The sequence below is a fragment of the Hippichthys cyanospilos genome, chromosome 21 (assembly GCF_059441005.1).
Source record: "Hippichthys cyanospilos isolate Australia breed blue-spotted pipefish chromosome 21, RoL_Hcya_1.0, whole genome shotgun sequence".
Classification (NCBI taxonomy): Eukaryota; Metazoa; Chordata; class Actinopteri; order Syngnathiformes; family Syngnathidae; genus Hippichthys; species Hippichthys cyanospilos.
Genome location: NC_142389.1, coordinates 5546917 through 5567521, shown reverse-complemented (window position 1 = coordinate 5567521; position 20605 = coordinate 5546917). Strand labels below are relative to the sequence as shown.

The 20605-nt window shown below is 38.9% G+C and overlaps 2 protein-coding genes across 5 annotated transcripts; one reads left to right on the top strand and one right to left on the bottom strand.

The window, feature by feature from the left end:
* Window positions 1–465: 465 nt before the first annotated feature.
* On the bottom strand, window positions 466–12262 carry grhl2b (grainyhead-like transcription factor 2b). Of its 2 annotated transcripts, none has more exons than XM_088405216.1 (16): window positions 12102–12262; window positions 10248–10437; window positions 9594–9661; window positions 9183–9519; window positions 8797–8855; window positions 8565–8715; window positions 7600–7711; window positions 5090–5184; window positions 3279–3437; window positions 3014–3071; window positions 2787–2926; window positions 2256–2293; window positions 2033–2124; window positions 1241–1326; window positions 1095–1159; window positions 466–1007 (listed from the first exon to the last, which is right to left on the bottom strand). In XM_088405216.1, the coding sequence occupies exons 1-16, from the start codon at window positions 12119–12121 to the stop codon at window positions 893–895; spliced, it is 1785 nt and encodes a 594-aa protein (XP_088261342.1). In that variant the 5' UTR covers window positions 12122–12262; the 3' UTR covers window positions 466–892. The 2 variants fall into 2 exon arrangements, with proteins under 2 accessions (XP_088261342.1, XP_088261343.1); XM_088405217.1 differs by having other exon boundaries at window positions 9267–9519.
* On the top strand, window positions 10757–19495 carry znf706 (zinc finger protein 706). 3 transcript variants are annotated; one of them, XM_088405218.1, is made up of 6 exons: window positions 10769–10831; window positions 12172–12219; window positions 12496–12638; window positions 16161–16315; window positions 17693–17838; window positions 18756–19495. In XM_088405218.1, exons 5-6 carry the CDS (start codon window positions 17704–17706, stop codon window positions 18849–18851), a joined length of 231 nt encoding a protein of 76 aa, XP_088261344.1. In that variant the 5' UTR covers window positions 10769–10831; window positions 12172–12219; window positions 12496–12638; window positions 16161–16315; window positions 17693–17703; the 3' UTR covers window positions 18852–19495. The 3 variants fall into 3 exon arrangements, with proteins under 3 accessions (XP_088261346.1, XP_088261344.1, XP_088261345.1); XM_088405220.1 differs by lacking the exon at window positions 16161–16315 and having other exon boundaries at window positions 10757–10831; XM_088405219.1 differs by lacking the exons at window positions 10769–10831; window positions 12172–12219; window positions 12496–12638 and having other exon boundaries at window positions 16057–16315.
* The last annotated feature ends 1110 nt before the right edge of the window (window positions 19496–20605 follow it).

The window sequence follows — 20605 nt, the reverse complement described above, 5'->3', positions numbered from 1 at the left end:
ATCGTCTTTTGGGTTTGGTTTACTTTAAAGTGCAAGTTTCAAAAACTAATTTTGTGCTTGTTTTCTCAAAAATAAAGACGAACTCAAAAATGTTATTATTGCACTGCCATGTTTTCAGGCATATCGTCCAAATCCCCAAATAAATAGCCCGGTTTACTCACCTTTATGAACAAGGAAATGTAGGGCAGTAAAAGTTGGTCCTGGATGTAGAGATCACGAGAACGGTCGCTCGTCCAAGCCAGAGAAGCGTTTGAAACACTAAGCATCGAATTTAGCCATTAGTATTCAACTTAAACTATTTTACCACTTGAACTGTGGCGCCCTGGTCGAGCTCTTCTTCACACCTCAAGCTTCGACCATGGGAGGGGCTAGTGAGCGAGGTCTGCCATCTTGTGTTCAATACTGGTATTACATCTTTCATTGACTTCGCCAAACAGAGGGCCAAAGATATAAATTCCAAACAGATTTCCGTGGCACGAGTTTTTATTCTTTTCTTAACATAAATCTCATAGTCATAAAAGTCAAACGAGGGCTCTTGTTGAAGGGTGATTTGCTGCGAAATCGCCGAAATGTGAAGTACTTGAAATCGATGGATACATACAGTAGTATATACTGCAGGAAAAATAAATAATACAACTAAAAAAAAACAACAACAATAAAAACAAATCAAGGCGGGCATGCAAAGAAGCTGCTAACAAAGAACTATTCAATCTACATTTTTTCACGACGGGTAGGGAATTTGGCAATACAAATTAAGTATGTACACAATGAGAAGGCACTTTGTACAGTGGATCCATGTATCTGGGCTCCATTATTTTTGCCTTTAAGGACCAGTCACGACTACTGCAGAAGTAGCCCACAGTTGTAAGGTTTTGTGTGTGTGTGTGGTGGCTCATATTTCGGTCAGAGTGACCTTGTAGGTGTCAGCGTAGCTCTCCATTTGCAGGATGAAGGTGTCCTCATTGGAGTAGTGCTCGATGATGTTGTCGTCCATGTTTACTAGGATTCTAAAGAAACAAAGACGGAAAAAAGTGATGCGTTAGCGTGCGCTAAAAAGAGTCGTACTAAAACATAATTGTTGACATCGCTTTCACCCTTTTTTGCTTTTCTTGTAGACTTTGGCGATCTTCTCGGTGGTCACGCCATATTTCTCTGATATCTGGAAAAAAAATGGTTTTGCTGACAAAAAAAAAGAAAAGAAAAAAAAGTCAAGATGGCAGACAAAATGGCCGCCACTTACTGCATCCACCAGGCCCCGCAGCGTTGGAGACTTGAGCATGAGTGCGTCGAACACCTCATCCGTGTCCTTTCGGACATACAGCAGCACTATGGAACAAACGTGTTTTACCGGTAACATGTATTACTAGTAGCAATTTGTTTTCCACTTTTAAAGCCACTTTTGGTTTACTAGTACATAATTTAACCTTACTAGTAAACTATTGTGATGCGCCAGTCAAACTGCTGGCATAAATCATGCACTAGTAACCTGTCATAAAATAGTAGATTTTTTTTTTGTGAGTCAGTCACACAATTTTAATACTTTAATATTATAGTACTAAAGGAATGTGTTACTTTAATGTAAGTACTTATTTATATATCTATTGTTTTCAAACATTTTGAACTATTTAGATAAAAAGTGAAAAGCTAAAAAGTAGGATCTCAAACTAGTACTAAATTAGGTACTGTAATTAAGTACAAAGGTAAACGATTACTTGAGCTAATTAGGTACTTGATTAATAGGTTACTTTAGTGACCAAAAGTACCTGGTGAGGTATCTTACCTAAAGTAATTGAATACTTCAGTACTTGAGGCCCTAAAGTAGTCAATTACTTTAGTGCTTAATCATGGACTTCAGTGTTATTATTAAGAGTGAAGTCTATGATTTAATTACCTAAGGTAATCAATAACTTTAGGACCAAATTACATAAAGTAATCAATGGCTATTTAATTACCTCATGTGACTATTGGTTGGACCTTTTAGAAAAACAAAAAGTCAAAGACCCTTCAATTAGGTACAGCTGCTATGTCGTACCTCTCTTGTGCGTTTCCTCTTTGATCTGCTTCTGAGGCGACGGACACAAGTCTTCGTCCGACGGCCGGAACATCCTCTTCACCAGCACACTCCTGTCCACGCAGACATTGGCGTGAATAATATTGAGTTATTTCATTTGCATATGCATTTCCTGTCGAGTGTATCTCATTTGCATATCTCTTTCAGCCGATGTAAATGACACTTCCTGTTTGGCTCCGCTCACCCTTCTCGTTCCATCTCCTCCGCGTTGAAGGTGAACACCTAAAAACGTACATTTTGTTTTATATTTTTTAAATAATTATATATAATTGTGATTACCATAATAATATGTGATTTGCAAAATAACTACCTAACATACAGTGAACTTGTTTAATTAAAGTTAACAAAAATGTCGGCTTGCCAAAAAAAAAAAAATCACTGCAAGGTGTTGAAACTTAATTTCCTATTTTACATTTCTTACCTCTTAATATTTGTTTTGATATTATCAATATTTTAGAAAATTGGTTCTTAAACGATGTGATGAGTATTTGGCCAACTAACAATAAATGTAATGCTTTGTAATGTCTTAACATGAACAGTATAGTTTCTCTTCAAATTAAGAGCAAATGAACTGGAAGATGAAACAACTTATTACTACATTGCATTAATTATTTTTTTCATGCATGTGTGCATTGTTTTAGTTTATTTACTATTTATTATTTTATTGATGCATTTGCAATCATAAATTAATTTTTGTTTTGGCAGCATACCATACCTGTCCAGCCCTCTGCAGGTTTCCAAAGTGGACATCGGGGATAAACAGGACAGGCTGTGCTTCCAGGTCGGTCATGGTCTTGAAATACGTGGTGTCCGACTTTTTGGGTACCGTTATCACGCCCACGCCGCCATCTTTACCTGCATACCAAATAGAAAAGTGTCTCCTAGTTTTTTTATTTCATCCAAATATTCTCATGGAATAAATTTTACAATAATGCTAGGTACCTTTGGATTTCTTTCGGAACAGCTTTCTCTCTTCGTCTCTTATTTTGCGTTCTGCTCCCTGAAAGAAGGTCAAGAATGATACAAATGATACAAAATGTACATTCACGTGTTGTGGGCAGGTATGACCACAAGGGGGAGTCCTTAAACAATGACCCAGCCTAATCAAGGAGCCAAGCAAAAAAATGTCATCATATAATGTTCGTAGGCTCTTTCTCTGCTATGCTGAACACAAGAACACAAATTGCACATGTTCCCCATTCCTTACCTTGTCACAGAAGACCTTGATCTGCGAGTAGGCCCGGTGCAGAGGCTTGTTGCTACGGTTGTTGTAGCTGTACGTGTCAATCTGGATCATCAGAGGAAGGCCCTTGACGCCCTTTTGCGACGAGAAGTCCGTACTCAGGCAATTGACCGTGATGAAGATCTGACGGACGGCACATTCATAGCATATATAATGGATGTATAAATTACATTCCGCTTTTATACTGCACTTAAACAATATGCACATTATTAATGTGCTGTATAATGGGCTGTGCATAAAAAAAAAAAAAAATCATATACATACCAGTGTATGTTCACATTGAAAAAGTGAATATTGGCCCCCATTGCAATAAAACAGTAGCACACAATCACATTTGAACAATGGTGGTCATGCAATATTTTGTCCAAATTTATTTTGTATTAATGTAGTGAACAGGAAGTAGTGATTGGTTCTTCCTCTTACTATTGCGCGCCGCTCATGTAGGAGTTTCAAATGTCATGATTAAACTGTAAAAGAACATCCAGTACTTTATGAATGTTCTCTTTTCTTCTCTATTGTTTATGATAAATAAATAATACTTTATGGATATGATCTTTTCTTCAATATTGTTCGATATAAATAAATAAACAAATAAATTAAATATGTTACATTTCCATTAGATTATTTTGTTCTCTTCAATTACAAGCTAAATGCTAAATGTCACGAATTTAAATTTAAATTGCATTTAATATATACTATATATACTGCGCAATTTAACAAATAACTCCATAAAGTACCTTGAAACTGTCCATGAGCAAATTTAGCATTTACAAGTTACCCCAAAATATATTTCTGCACTTGAATTTTTCTAGTAAGCTAACATGCTAATGGTAGCCTTTGGAACAACAATAACTCTCCCAGGTGATAACATTTTTGATGACATAAAAATTCCAGCTCAAATTGCTACAGTATTGTGTTATCATGCTGACAAGCGAAAATGTTTGAAGGCTTAGTGTTCTTTTTAAACACATAAACCATAAAATAAAATTTAATATCTGTGCTTTGTAGATTCATTAGTCGCGAGGTAACATTGCTAATGGTCGACTTATAAGTACAACAGTTGCATAAATGTAACTAAAATATACACTTGAAATTTATAACGTAAAGTTTAAAGTGGAAGGCCCATTCATGTTTTGCTAGCAAGCTAAATGCAAGTCACACACCAGCTAACTAGCATAGCTAACAGCATGCTAACTTCTTCTTCTGATCCAAATACAGTCGAAATTGCCAATTAGCATCTGCAGCATTAGTATAACGCCACAATTAGCTCTCAAGTCCTCGTAATTTACCGTGTTTAGCTAGCGTTGTGGTGTTTGTAGTACCGATGAGTCAATTTGTCAACTTCACGCTTGTTTGCAAAAAACAAATAATCCAAAAAAAAAAAAAAACAACAACAAAAAACCAGTCCCACTGCTTTTTATTTCCCGATACGCCTCAGGCATGGGTAAACATACTCGACCGGTTTGCAGGGGGTTGAAATGTCAATAATGGTAATTTTGTAGCGTTTGTTTTGACTGGAATATTTTTAATAGATGGATTGATTATATATATTTTTTGACCAATCGGGTTCCCGCCTCTTTTTGTTGCCACGTCAAGATAATCTGCCTATGTCCTTCAGAATGAACGGTGCTGGCTCACTTTCAATGATATTAGCAATTAATCAGATTTCAAATTCTTCCCCACAGAGCCAGCTAGTTGATCCTCAATGATGTCATCATTTTGCCGTCCATTGATTGGTCGGTAAGCGCAAGTAATGTTATTTAAATGTCTTTTACCTTGGCTTCTTCGTTGACGTCCCACGTGAATGAAATGGCGTTGTAAGCAATTTCTTCGATGTTGCCGATGGTGTTGAAGCTCTCCTTGTAGTCGGCTGGGCGGAGAATGCCGGAAAAAAAAAAAAGAGACAGAGTGGTCATTAAAAGTCATGAGCAGGTAGCTATTGTTTGTTCCTGATAAGCAATCCAATGGCGCACGCTTCAATTTGGGAAGATAAAGTCTTATCAGGCCTGGTCAAACAAACTCCGTGGCTTCAAAAAGGCCGCCATAGGGAACTTTTTGTCACTCGGGAGACCTTTTGATGGTCACACAGCAAACAGGAGTGTCTCTGGAATTCCATTAGTTGCAAGAGCAAATAGCCTATTTCACACTGCTTGTAAAAAGTTTGTAACATTCACAGAAGGCACAATGTATTGAACTGCGGGTCTTTTTCTTATATGGCTACAATGCACTGGCAAAATTCAGCCTTTGCTGTGTTGTGTGTGAAAAGAAGATAGATGAAATGTACGCTAATATCCTGCTCGCTGGGTTATGTGTGAAAATAGGGTTTGATGAGTCACTTTTACAATTGCAGTAATAGTGTATTCCACCTTTGCTGTATTCTGTGTGAAAGGTAAATGCACTGAGTTTTTGTTGTTGTTGTTTTGTCAATATGCTGCCTTTTAGAGCACTTTTGCAGTCATGGAACATCCCTACCTTTGCTGGAGTTTGTGTGAAAGATAAAAGTTGTTTTGCAGTTTCACTAATACTGTATCGCACCTTTGCTCTAATCTGTGTATATTTTAGTCTTGTTGATATACTTCCTTTTCTTGGTTATGTGAGAAAGGTAAAAACGGTTTTGAAAACTGACGATATCCTGCTTTTGCTGATTTTTATGTCAAAGGCAGACAAAATCCCTATCTCTGTCACAGTTCACATTTCTAATCCTAGTAAAATCCTGCTTTGCCGTGTTTTGAGCGAAAGGTGCAGTAGTGGCCCTTTCCTACTTTTGCTCAGTTCTGTGTGAAATGCAAAGGCCCATAGACCCCAAATCTAATTGGGCATTTTTGCAAGGTCTGTGTGAAAAAGACAACTGAGCATTTGCGCACAAATCTTTGTACCAAATTAATTGTTTTGCTACACTGAGCCACTAGGGGGGCTTTTTTTTTTTTAAGAGGTCTGGTATTACTGTATATGCTTTATTCCGCAACAGGTGCACGATGGAGATGGGAAACGACTTATCACCCTCCCCCTCCTCACACACACACACACACACACCTTTTTAAATGAGAACACGTATTCTGTGACGTGGCCTGGAGGCACCTGCACATCACACACACACACACCCTCCTCCGCTGCTATTCAAATCAGCTCTCCCGGCGGTTTCGGGTTGCGTCCAGCAAGAGCAAAAGGGTGTGATTGAGCCAACACACTGCCTGGATGCTTCTCGTCAATCCATGCTGATCTTACGCCGGAATTTCACTCGGGAGATAAACAAAGGAATCTCAGTGGGGATACATGTTTGACTACATTTCCTTGATCTGAAATGAGGGAAATGAGCAATTAACTACCCAGCAATTAGTATTTAAAACTCATTTTTGTTTGTTTTTTTTAGGTTGTTGAAAGTAGACGGGAAAGAGTGCATTGCCACATTTCAACTTGTCAGGGAAGTTAAATTAGCAATGATTTTTTTGATTAATTTGTCTTTATTTAAATATTTGGATATTTTTTTATTTTAAATATATTCTGAATATTCTCAGTAATTTCATTTTGAAGTGAGAATTCTGTCTTTATCTTAGAATTTTCACTTTGAAGTCAGAATTCTGACTTCTGCGACTTCTATAAACAGTCATAATTCTCATTTTCAATTGAGAATTTTGACTTTGAAACCATAATTGCGGCATTTCTCAGAATTCTTACTTTAATGTGTGAATTTTGAGTATAAAGTCAGAATTCTAAAAAGTGAGGATCTTTCTATTATTTGGGATTATTATTGTTTTTTATTTTTCCTATTATGATTTTTTTTTGTCTTTTGACAGACATTAGCCAGGACAATGTATATTTTAACAAATACATCATTGACTAGACTATTGAAAAATATGTGCAAACACCCCGCAGGAAAAAATATATTATTTTAAATAAACCATGCGTTTTCACATTCCACTCCCTGTCCTGACAAGCCATGTGTGTGTGAATGAGTGTGTGTATATGTATGAACGCATGCGAGTGCGTGTCACATACCTCCAACTTTTCGCGGGCTTCACAGGCCCGAGCTTGTCAAACACACAAAATAAGCCTTTCACACACATCAACAAGTCATAGTGGACTTGTTCCAGCAACAATTCACAATTCTTCAGGCGTGTGTGAGTGTGTGCGTGCGTGAATGCGATAGTGGCTGTTTAGCCTGAAGGCCAGCAGGAATTGAGCAGGGTGGGGGCATGTTTGCTCTCAGTGTGGCCTTTTTTTTTTTTTTTTTACGGGCTGTGTGCATTCCAGCAATGGAATTAAAGACAAATCAAACCCGTCTCACCGATGTCCAGGACTCTTTGCTTGGCAGTGTGCTGCCGGGAGTGCCAGTACTTCCAGTATTTCAGCTGCTCGTCTCTGTTTTTGTCCTCGCTGAACACCACCATGATCACACTCTGCGAGATGGGGGGTGGGGGGGGGTTTATGAAATCCTTTTGGCTTAACCCCAGTATTTGATTGTCTTTATTTTAGCATAAGCATTTCCTTTGGTTGTATTTAGGGTTGCAATGAAAGATTATGTTAATAATTTGCTCATTATTGGACTAAAAAAAACTGGTTTTAATTCCCATCAGTTTATTAAAATGTATAAAAACTTTTTTATGATTCAGAAATGACAGAAAACAGGCAAAAATGCAGATATGATAAATGTTACATTAATTCAGTGCTTCTCAATTATATTTTGCAAAGCCCCACTAGGAAAGAGAAAACTTTTTGCCCCCCTTAACGCGCTGAATATAAATAGGATTATTACCTATAAAAATGGTATATCTAAACCTGTACTCTTTTTAACTTTAACAAAAAAACAATATGAATCAACTCTCGACAACTGGTATTTATTTTTTTACAGCGTTTATACGGGTTACGGCTTAGTCTAAAACTGAAAAAAATAACGTGCATCAAAGTGCCTGAAATGTATAAAATAAAAAAATGAAATGCTTATTTTATTGCAATTAAAGTATTGCCCGCCCCATTAATAACAATCAGTCTGCATGATGGAGGACTAAAAAGAAATTTGAAAACAAACAGCTAAGGCTGAAATGTTAATAATTGAACGTCTCTGGACAATTAATTGATTACCAAAAGTAATTATCAAACAATGTGATGAATTGGAACACAAAACTCGAGCGTTGGCCTAACATTTTTCCGTCTTCTGATTTTGTGGTTGAAGCAAAACATTGTGCATGCAGACCTTGACAACTTTGACTGACATTTTTATCCAGAAATAGTAGAAAAAATGGGAGCACTCACTCGCACTTTGCTGATGGGGTGTCGTAGGCGCTTATTGGCGCTGAGCTCGTTGAGGGTGACGGCGTAGAACTGGCCCTTGTTCAGGTAGGTCATGGGACCCTCGCCCTGCTTCTGACGTAGCGAGCGGGTGGCGTCCAGTGTGTACTGGAAGCTGTCGTTGTGGCATTATGTGATTCGTCAGATACAAAAACAAAACAAAAAAAAAAGATTTGTAGACTTGGCGGGCTCTTACGTTCCATCTTGGTGGAACAAGAAGTCGTCTGATGCCAGAGAGGAAGGTGTGTGGTACTTCTGGAAAGGAAAACATCAAAACACAAAAGACCTTTATATAAATTGAGAAAATTAGCACCTGACCAAATCAATCGACCGACAAAATTTAGTGGACAAGTCTATCGTGACGAGATTCTCCGTATTGGTTGAAAGTGGCAATTCAAAGCAAATTTCTTGATTTATAAAAGGGGAAAACCTCTACCTCAAAAACTAGTTTTACCAATCAATACCAAATTTGCTGGACATGTCTCACATGACAGGACGCTAGGAAAAATCTCAACAGGAAGTCTGCCATTTTGATTTGAAGCAGCTACTTTGGGTCAGTTCCAGGGCCCAATCCTTCCTCACCGCATCCCCGTCCTCGTCATACGGGCTGTCCGGAGGGCTCTGCTGGTCCTCTTTTACGTAGGAACTGTGGCTGACGGTGGTCACCTCATAGGGGCTCTGCTCATAAACCACCCGAGACGCCTCCTCGCCATCCACGCGGTAGTGGAGCCCGGCTCCTGGCGTCATGTAGACGGGCGCAAAGGACTCGGCCTTCACCAAGGCCACAGAGGGCGCGTCGCTTCCGTCGGGTCCGCCGGGGTGCTCCGTGTTAAGCGACAGATTGACGGGGACCGATTTGAGAACCTGGACGCGGTTGTCCAACGTCTCGGTCTCCACGCCATTGGGGTTGCTAGGCAACCTGGACAAACACATAGCTGCGATGCCAGAAACAAAACGCGACTATTTGTTTAGCCATTTAGCGTGTTTACTAACCTTTTCTCTTGCTCTTCCGTTATTTCCACAACTTTGGGAGTGGTCAGGAGTCTTTTTTCTTTAGGAACCTGGAAGAGAACCAGGACGGACATTTGTATGCACTTGCGGATCACACCTTACAACGGATACAGTAAGTCTACACACCCCTGTTTTGAAACAAAATAATGAGATCAGGAAAAATCATTAAAAATATTTTCCACCATCATTGTGAACGTTTATTGAAGTCAATTAAATCTAAAAATTATGAATAGGCAGATCCATGCTGATTTTTAGCATTTAGACAAAGACATCAGCCTTTTTTTTTAATATGATGGAATAACTGACAAATAACTGACTCTGATTAGAGCGCTGGGGTTAGCCTAACTCTCACGCCAACACTATTTAAGTTAATTACATACAATTAAATGAAAAAATGCACAGGAAATTACTCTGATATAAAACTTTTTTTTTTTTTTCCATGGCCCATATTTCCATTTTAAAATTCTAAATATGGCCCTTGAGTTTAAAAGTTGCCTTGATTCAATGTGTGGTTTGTTGTTGGACCAGTCCCAAATAAGTAGGAAAGCGCTTCAGAAAACATATTGCGAAATCCGTACCCCCGAGTTACAACTCAAAAACCCCAGGTTGACAAGAACAGCTATCCAGCCAAATGACCTTGTAGTAGTCGTAGAGAAGGCCCAGAGCGTTGGCGCTGTCCTCGTCGCCGTTGATGCTCATCATGGCCTTGGTGGCAGCCGTGAGGGGGTTCTCCAGGTACGAGCGCCACGCCTCATCCTCGCTGGTGTAGGCCCGCCTCACCGCCGGGAAAGAGCTCTCATTGGGGACCACCACCACCAGACGTTTACTGGGCGATAAGGATAAAAGTTACATTTTTTTTTTTTTGATAAGATCTGATCATCATGTGAGAGTTTGTTGATATGATTCAGGAGATGCTGCTGTTTTGGTTCGCAACATAGTTGTCACAGCCGAGTGGCTCAGCATCTCTCGTGTGCAGTGTCACGTGTAGCGCGGGTAGGGCCTCCGCCACTCTGTTGGCCCACTTTAGGAGTAGAGATGACACAGAGTAGTTCAACAGAGCGTGTTGTCACAACATCTTAAGTTTGACCGTGTGTTAACTGCGGCGCCCGCCAAATGTTACACAACGTGAGATTTATATTAGCGGGCGCACACACCTTTCGATAACACTGACAGAAAAGGGCTGAAAGCTAATAAGGAGGATTGATATTGCAGGATTCAGGGTACGTTTCTTGCAAATAATTCTTTTGCTGACTCTTTGTTTTTACAACATTACCATGGCAACGATACCATTTTTTTTGCCCTCAATGACTGTTCTAAAGCTCATTTTTCTGTTATCTATTTTGTAGTTGTTCTCTATTATTAATAAACTCATGGCAGTGAATGAGTTAAATGTTCTTCTAGGAAAGGCCACATTCATTTATTTACTGTAAGTAATTGTTTTATTGTTTAATACATGACAGCAAAAAAAACGTGTTCATTTACTGACAGTCCAGGAAAAACAAATCTTGGATGGCTATAGTCGTTCTTGGCAGTGAACAAAATACTTTATTGGGAATATTATGTTTAATGTTTTATGATGGATGTTTTACATGTTCCTAAATTTCTCTGTCAATAAACAATTGCAGGAGACACCTATTCTAGGATGTATACAACCTCAAATTAAAATTGACCTTTGTTTGGTTTGTTAAATTCAGTTAATAGTTATATTTAAGGTATGCTGTATACATTTCCCAAGACATTTTTGTAAACAAGAAAACGTTATTAAATACAAAAAACTTGAGTTATTTTTTTTTTTATTGAGTGGTCAGGTAAGAAGAATTAGAATACTTAAGAAAAATACATTTGTATATCATACATTGCAAATTTTGTAATACAATATAGGCCTAATGTAGACACATTACATCAAATCCAGCTAATTTCATCGCCACTTACTAAATAAAGACATTAAAAAGTGAATCTCAATCCACACTAGGGGGGAAATGCATGTACAACATTAGACTGAATTCGAATCAAATACCAATATTCGAAGTTTCAAAAACATAAATAAACGAAAACATTCAAACTTCAAAATTTGAGAGGGTTTAAAGACTACACCATGTTATTCCTAGCAGCGTTTTAATGAATAATCACTATTAATGTGCATATTTGCACAAGGCAGTAGGGTTCATGCAGAGCAATGCAAAATACAGAGATTAAAATTAAAAACAAAACAAAAAAAGTCCATGCAAAAGGTATTTCCGTTGGTCAAAAAATACGGCGAATCAAAAAAAAAAAAAAGCTCCCGTCGTTTATATTTCCTTGCATAACTTCACATCATCAGGCCCACAGGTGATGCAAAATAACTAGAAAGCGACTATTCGTAGAATACATGTATTTAGTTTATGATTTTCCCAAATAATGATTCTAAAGCCAAGCAGAAGAAAAAGGGGGTTCCCCCTCCCCAGTTTGGTCCGAGTTTCAAAGATCGTCTCCGTAGGCGTGATCACTTACTTGTCTGTCTCCTGTGACATATTTCACCTCCTCTCCCCGGCTTGGTGCCTGGTGGAACTGGACTTTCAAGTCGGAGCAGGTGATAAGAGCGAGCGGGTTGGCAGAAGTTGGCGTACAGGTAAGTCCACTTTTCTTTTTCCCGACTGTTTTTTTTTTTTTTTTTTTTAGTTCCCCTCCTCCTGTCACCCCCACATCGCCGCCCTCTGTCTCTTTTCCCGGCAGGTAAAGCCCGCGTTTTAGTTTGTTTTCTAATCCTCCCTGCGCTCCCTTTCCGTACACAAAAGTCGACTTTAGTACTTTGTCACTATGTCAACGTGATTCATACGCACCTCAAAGAGGCGATGTTTGTATTTAGCGTCGCTTAATCGCTCAGTTTGGGGAAATTCTTTCACAGGCGATCGAGAGAAGGTGAGGTTGCCGGTGATTGGCCGCCCGAGGGTGGAGGAAAACCGGATGCTGATTGGCTGACAGTCCAGGAAGTGCAGGTGAAGGACCCGCCTCCTCCTCGCAACAAAAGGACCACGGGCAGTCATTGGGGTATTTTATTTATTAATTTAATTGATTAAACAAATTCAATGAGTTATACCTTTTTTTGTAACAAAAAAAATTGAAACGTAGTCCTGGACTGTTTTGCTCAAACCAACCCAAATTGGGTTAAGAACCTAAAAAAGGAGGATTGTTTTGCATAAAATATTGTAGAAGTTTGGGTCAAACTGACCCAAATATTGGGTTGGACCTTTATTTTTTTTTAACCGTAGTTGGATTTTTTTTAATTTGTTTTTGTTTTTAGAGTGTAATTATTAACAAAGAAAATGTAAAATTTGAATATATTTATAAAATTATAGGAAACTAAATGCAAAACTATTGCTAAAATTAAAATTTTTAAATGTTTTGTTTGCTGAAAACCAATTATATAAGAATTCTCCACACCCTAGATACAATGTTTTTTGTTTTTTTTTATGTACTGTAAAAAAAGACCATGAAACCTTTCCAAAAACCTGATCGAGACTTATAACCTGGAAAAATTAAATATTTTTCGCAGGACAATGACAATTATATGTGGTTGCATAAGTATGCACACCCTCTTAAAACTTTTGTGGCCGAGTGCCAAGTGAACCTATTAAATTAAAAATGTTAAATTGGGGTCGGAACATAACTTCCGCCATTTAAAGTGCCCCTGATGAACCCTAAACAAACTTTTTTTTTCCCTAACCTTTCCTAAAGGTTTTGATATTTTCGCTTGAAATTGATCAGTCGATGGCCAGATTAACGGTGGGGAAAGCTTTCAAATGAATCGTCTTTGTCTATTTTTTTAATATCACGAAACAATTGCAGTTGCAGCTAGCCAGCCCACCTATGTATTTTAAAACTCAAACGGAGCCTTGGGCTCAAACGTTTGCCGACCCCGACAGAGTCAAGAGGAAAAAGGGACAAGGGAGGAGGCCTGTCATTAGTGACACAATGCCATTGTCCCTTTAATGAAGGCATTGTGTGAGCACATCGCAGTGTTTGGAATCAGTCAGGCCAACAGCAAACAATGCAGGTGCATGTTTGTCTCCTACAATCACCACCTCAATGCTAATTCAGCTTTGTTTATTTAGCTGAAGCGTTCATGGAATAAGCACGCACCAGTATCAGTTCATGACAAAAACAGGGTCAGACTTTTATAGTCAATGTATTTGTTTATTTATTTAGAGACAATTTAACATATTTGGGCATATTGTATAATATAGCATTGTCATAAGCAGATATACTATACAGCCCACTAAATAACATGAAAATAGATGGTGAAAAAGACAAGCACTCATTTGCGTGTGAACGCCTCCGGGTGATATTGTGATCTCTTATGGAAATCTTTTTTTTTTTTTCAAAGAAAAGAACGTACCACGGTTCGGTTTAACCGTCATTAGTGTCATCCCCTTGTGTGTGAGTGCGTTTGTGTGTGCAGGAGAGACACAGACATGTTCTTCTTGTCTCATTTGTTTGACAGAGCAGCTGGGGCCTTTGCGGCGCTCTCTGTGTTGTGTGTGCTAGATAAATACAGGTGGAGTCCTTTTTCCTCCCAGCAGCACACAAACACAACACAGGAGGAGGTGGTAGAGTTGAACGTGTTAATAATAAATGCTATAACAAACCAGTGGTGGGGAATACATACATATTGTATATAAATATATATATATATATATAATTGCCATGTGACATTGTGACAGTTGAGATGTTGCGACACCAAGCAGGCATGGGCAAGACCAAAACATCAGCTGCCAAGACGCTCAAGAATTCCCATTCCCATGCCTCCCTTCGCCGTCTGTGCAAGTGACGGCTTGCTTGTCCGGACTTGGCCCCTGGATTGGGAGTCAGCTCCTTTGGCAGCTCCAGTACCACAAGCAAGTGCAGGCAGGCGAGATGGGCCGATTTTTCCTACGTAAGATAGAAGGAGAAAGAATGTTTCATGCAGATATCTTGTAAAAATTGCCTCATTTAAGATTTAAGGAACGGTTCAGTATGGGCGGGTTAGTAGGCCGAAATGGCAGCTACAGTATATGCTCCCTCTTGTGTTCCAATTGAGTTAGTTAGTCACTCACATTAACAATGTGATGAATCCATAGTTAACATATGTATGCTGATGATCCAAGGCATACCACATCATGCAGATTGCTGTGCCTGCATTGCGTGTGTGCGGTTCGACTGGTCTGGCAACATTGTGCCAAAACCGGTTGGTTGGATTCGGGAGGCAGCAAGGAGAGGAAGTGTTTGATGAGGAAGATTAAGAGGCAACTTCCTCTTATGGTTGGAAATGGATAAAGTGATCATGTGATCACAAGATCACGTGACATGCGGATTCAGGGAACCAATGTGTTGGTGTTCGTTTCGCCAGCACGTCAGGGCGGTCACTTGTGGATGTTGTCCACATCGACTTGAGCAAGTTGACCCGTTATTATAATAGCATTGTTCCCGCCATATTGGATGTGGCAAATCTGCCCATAAGATAATACAAAAACTTCATAAAGCAAAAAAAAAAAATAGCTTGTTGTTTCCTCTATTTCTTGTCTTTTGAGAAACCTTGAGAGTGATTCTTCTCTTCCTCAAAGTGATGTTACGTAGAATCTTACGTTTCTGAGCGCACCGAGTGAGGAATGCAATCTTATGGCAAACCGCGTTTTCCACATCAAATATGGCAGCTGTCTTAGTGTAATAATGGTTGATGAAAACGCCCCAATCTTGGAAGCGAGATAATATTCTCCAAAGTTATTGACTGGCTGACACCAAGAAGATTTGCTTTCACGCTGTCCGACCCCAAGGGGCTTGACAACCCCACCCTGGGTTTTATAATCTAGCAAGTCCCGGCACAACAGCAACAAGGCGCCTGCGGGTCACTCGGGCGTTCCCCCCACACACTTTTTCCCATTCACAAAAGGCTCGTCTCGCTTTTCCTGTGATTTAAAAAAAAAAAAGCAGGAAGGGGATAAGGACACGAGGATGACGGTATACTTTTCATTTTCTCACCGGGATAGGATTTCAGTCATGACATGATTTTGTTGATTTGCATTAACATGGTGTGATCTGTTTTGGATCTATTTATTCATTTTGTTCTTATTGGGACAGAGTCAATCCCAATGGACAAAATACCAGTTTCAGGCCTACCAATTTAGAAAAAAAAAAAAAAAAAAAAAAAGTTACATTTACTATAATATGCAATGTACTATACAGGTACAACGAATACTCTTGACTATTTTCTTTTTTAGTTGCATATTTAGACAAGTTAGACATGAAACACATTTTAAATTTTTGGGTTTAAAAAGTATTGAGTAGTGTAATTTAATCAAAAACACGAAAATGCGTACCAGCCCCATTCCGCCGCGTGGGGGCAACGTCACCAACGTCATAGGGCTCGATGGGAAGTTCAAGGCTTATTCGAACATTTCCGCATATGTGCAAAAGTTGCGGTCCAACGCCCAAGTAAATGTTGAAATAAAACATTTTAATTCACACAGAGTATGGTTTTGAAAATACTCGTACTTCAGGCCATGATTATTTTCTTTTATTCATTAAACTGGACAGCTTTGGATCCCTAGCGGTCGCGTGTACGACGGTCTGTGAATCTACCAGCGACGTCATCATGTCAGTGGGAATTTAGCAGCTGTCACGTTTTTTGTTTGGGCTCTGCGAGAACTAAATCTACACTGGTCACTTCACTTCTATACTACTTTTACGAGGTAAGTTCTCAACATCAAAATAAGATGCAAAAATAGCATACCATTAGCGTGCTAGCGCCGATGAAAAGCCCACCGCGTTGCCTAATGAGTGGAGCTGGCTAACTGGAATGCTAACCCACGTTACAACTGCTGCCCAGTTTTGACCAATTGTTAATTTTCAAACAAAACCGGGTTCGACTTTGTTTTTTTGTTAGATTTCGCGTCTTATGTGTGACCCCGTTAGCGTATTTTGTCAAAATGAGCAGCGTTTGACCGTCAGATTGTGTTAGCCTAATGCTAATTCGACATCAACTAATTTCACCTTATGTTCCCAAACGCATCACCCAAAGCAAAAGCTTACAAGCTAAAATAGGAATTTTAACTCATTTAAATGCCACACAGTATGCACAATATATTAATTATTTATCTCGCTCATTCGACAAGCATGATTGGTTTTTTTGTTTATCTGTACCAATAGTGTGTGAGATTGAATTCATTCCTGGCTAATGTGGACTATTTATAGATTGAGCAAACAGGCCGCATAGTATTGAGCAATTTTGAGTTGGAAACTTCCTTTTAAAGTTAATATATTAACAGATGCTTAGACAGTCCGTTTAACATCAGTAAACACTCGGCATAATGCAGCCACAGAGAGGGCTCCCATTTAGCATTTATTCAATATGCCTATTACCCAGTTCAAGGTTCATTTACTAGTATGATTTATGTCTGTACTAGTAGGGTAACTAGTAGCTCAACATGTTACTAATATGGAAAAACAGCACAGTTGGATAACTGAGTGCTGCTGGTGAAAAAGAGACATAAAATGCACACTCACGTTCATACCTTTGGACAATTTGTCTTGGCCTAAAATTACTTTTGGCAAGAGAAATTGGGCACACCCAAAACTGATCACCAGCACGATCATAGAGAACATATTGTTACCATAAAACCATAATTACCTGAGTCATTTCTAATGAACTGGCACAATAACAATTTGCGATGTACTCGCTAACTATTTTGTATTTTTGTCTGTAGGTTGTAGTAAAACATAAAGGTGTCTAATGAGGTCATTTTTAATTTGTCATTGTTTTTAGAAAAAGGTACGACTTTGGCTGTTATGTCATCTGACTAGCAACGTAACTAAACAAGTTGTTACATTAACACTTACTGACAATTTCCAGAAGTAAAAAAATCATCAGAGATAAACACTCAAGTAAATTATAAATCCCATAAAATCCAAGTAAACTAAGAATGCATTTTTTGTTAAATCCCCGCTTCGGCCGTCTAATAAATTGTAAGTAATGCCGTTGAATTAGTTGAGCAAAAATAAGTTATTTCTAGTGAATAAACTTTTCTCTGGTATAATAACCAATAGCTGCATTTACTGTTTTTCGCTAGACTTGATCACCATGGCCCGCGGACATCAGAGGCTCCAGTCGCAGCAGAAAAACGCCAAAAAACAGGCAGAGATGAAGAAAGCTAAAGGTCACGACCAGAAGACGGCGGCCAAAGCCGCGCTCGTCTTCACTTGTGCCGTGTGCCGGGTGAGTCTTTTTTTTTTTTTTTTTTTTTTTTCCATTCGCTGTCAGACAACAGGCCTGTAAACAACTAGCATGAGACGCTAACGTTAGCAGTTTTTGTCTGTACTAACATTTATAGTGCCTCGTCGTCTGCCATGAGTGCTCACGTCACAGAAGACGAATAAAAAAGAGGCAAAATAACTCAAATTATAACTAGCTAACTCTAAATTATTTTTCATGTTCAATATCGTTAATAACACATTTTACGACTTTCTGTCGACTGAAAATGACATCGCCTGTGCTCAAGGCATAGGTAACGACTAAGCGCAGCTCAACTCGTGTGATGTTTACAAGCTGAGCTGTGATTGGTTGTTTCCTGAGCCTTCACCACATGATGGCACATGACTGAATGTTGGTAAAGATGTATAAACACGTTTTTGGGATTGAATCAGTTCATCGACACAAGGCTTTTTTTTTCCCCTTTGAGTTTGATAACTTATTTTTCATGTGGAATTATTAGCTTTCAAAACACATTTTCCCACTTGCTGTCAATTTGAACACAAGACTCAGATAAGACTCGAGACACAAGACAGGTAATGACCAATCACAGATCAGTTTCCTGGGTTTGATAATGAGATATTTGCAAGCTGAGCCATGATTGGTCGTGACCTGAGCTCTTAGTACATATGATGTCATTTTCAGTTTGCAGCAAGTGGTACAATGTAGTTTAGTGTTTAGTCATTTTCGTTATGTGAAGGCATCAGAAAGATTGTAGTTTTTTTTTCCTTAACTCTCATATTTGGTTTGCCAACAATACAAATCTTTGTCAAATTTGGAAAACTTTTAAACTTAACAGGGTCTTGCATGTTTTTTTCTCAAAGTTTTGACATTTCAATTTGGCGGTTTCTGCTCTAATATCTTGTCTGCGTTACTCCTCACAGTCCCAGATGCCCGACCCCAAAACCTTCAAGCAGCACTTTGAGAGCAAGCATCCCAAATCCCCTCTGCCTCCGGAGCTGGAAGGTGTGGAGGCATGAAAAAAAAAAGGTCTCTGCCACCCTTTCCTCTCCTCTCCCACGGATGACGACGACTTCCTTGAGGCCCCTCTCGTACCAGCTCTGCACTCTTCTCTGTCCCTTTTGTTTAACATTAAGAGTGGCATCGCCTAAGGGGAAATCAAAGTTAATGAACCCAACGGCTAGTCCCCCCCCTCTTACCCCCCCCCCGTGACAAATGAAGACTTCTGATGTTGTGCACATGGAATGATTGTCATGCTGAGCCATCATTGTAAATTATGTGATGATAAACCTTTTTTTTTTTTCGCCAGTGCTATTCTAGCTCCGCGGTTCCACCTGTTTTTTGTTTGTTTGTTTGTTTGTTTGTTTGTTCGTTTTGGGGGGGGCTTGCACGTGGTTTAGTTGTACTCAAGATGACAACTGTTGCTATTATCAAATCACGCCGTGGGAGGTTTGACATTCCTCACACGCGTCGTCGTTTAACACTGTATTCCTTTCACCTCGCTAATCCTAATCCTCACTGTTGGCTCGTCACTAACCGGCCAAGCTGCTACTTAAAAAAAAAACAAAAAACAAAGATTTAAGAATTTACAGAAAAGTGTCAGGAACTGGAATGTATGCTCACTGATGTATTATAGTGTTTTATTAAATTTTACTTTGTGGTATGGCTGCCTCTTGAGTTTTTGTTCTACCTGCATACAACATCAGGAAATGAGTCAAAACAACACCACTGTCACGTAAACAAAAAAACTCTTTCCTGTCGGAAACGAGCTTGCCACCTTCACATTCAAATAAACTAATTTTTATTGCAAAAGCATAAGACTGACTTGCTATGTGTTTACAAACACTTAGTCACATTTAGCCATCTTCAGCAGTAAAAATCTTTTTTAGCCAGAATCTTATGACAATTACTTTTCATGTATATTTTTTCCGCCTATCAACTGAAAATGAGATGTGCAGAAGGCTCAGGTATTAACCAATCACAGCTTGGCAGTCACGGGAAACGTGAGTTGTGATTGGGCGTTATCCATTGAGCACAGGTTATGTCATTATGCAAGAAAAATAATTCAGTTATCAAATTATAGGCTCTTTTTACGACCGAAATGGTTAAATAATTGAACTATGCTATTAATCCTTAAGATGTGTTCTAAATTAACTCATTTACTGCCATTGACGGCTATACGGGTTATATTTTTACTGCTCCGGCAGCAAATGAGTTAAAGGCAAAGGTTTGGGATTCCAACGTAAGCGTTGACACCCGTCAACCTGTCCTTATGCCACCATCAGAAAGGAACCAGTTTTTTTTTTTTTTGCTGAGGTGTTAGAATATTTTGAATGTTTTATGTTGAATACTTTGAATGTCTCATCGAAAACGTCAAGAAAATTTGCCCTGCGTCACATGTACATTGAGGTAAAAAAAAATTGTGGCTAAATAATATTTTCAATTTTGACTTCTACATGCATATTAATGATCCTCAAACATGTCTATGTAAAGGTCTGTGATTCAGAAGGTCGAATAAAAAAATAAAAAAAGAAATTAGCTGTCTTAATGAGGAGAAAGAATTAATTCCCAGCAGCTATAGGTCATCTATTTTCAGACACACCCAGTTGGGAACTGCACAATTCCGAGCTCAGCGTTGAATTCAAGGTATGAGATTGTCGTAACAGCTTATTCATGTGCGTTTTTTTTCCTGAGTCAGTTGAAGGAACTTGGTCGGCAGCCACTCACTTGGAGAAACTTGAAACCCCACCCAAAACGTCACCGGCAAAACCTG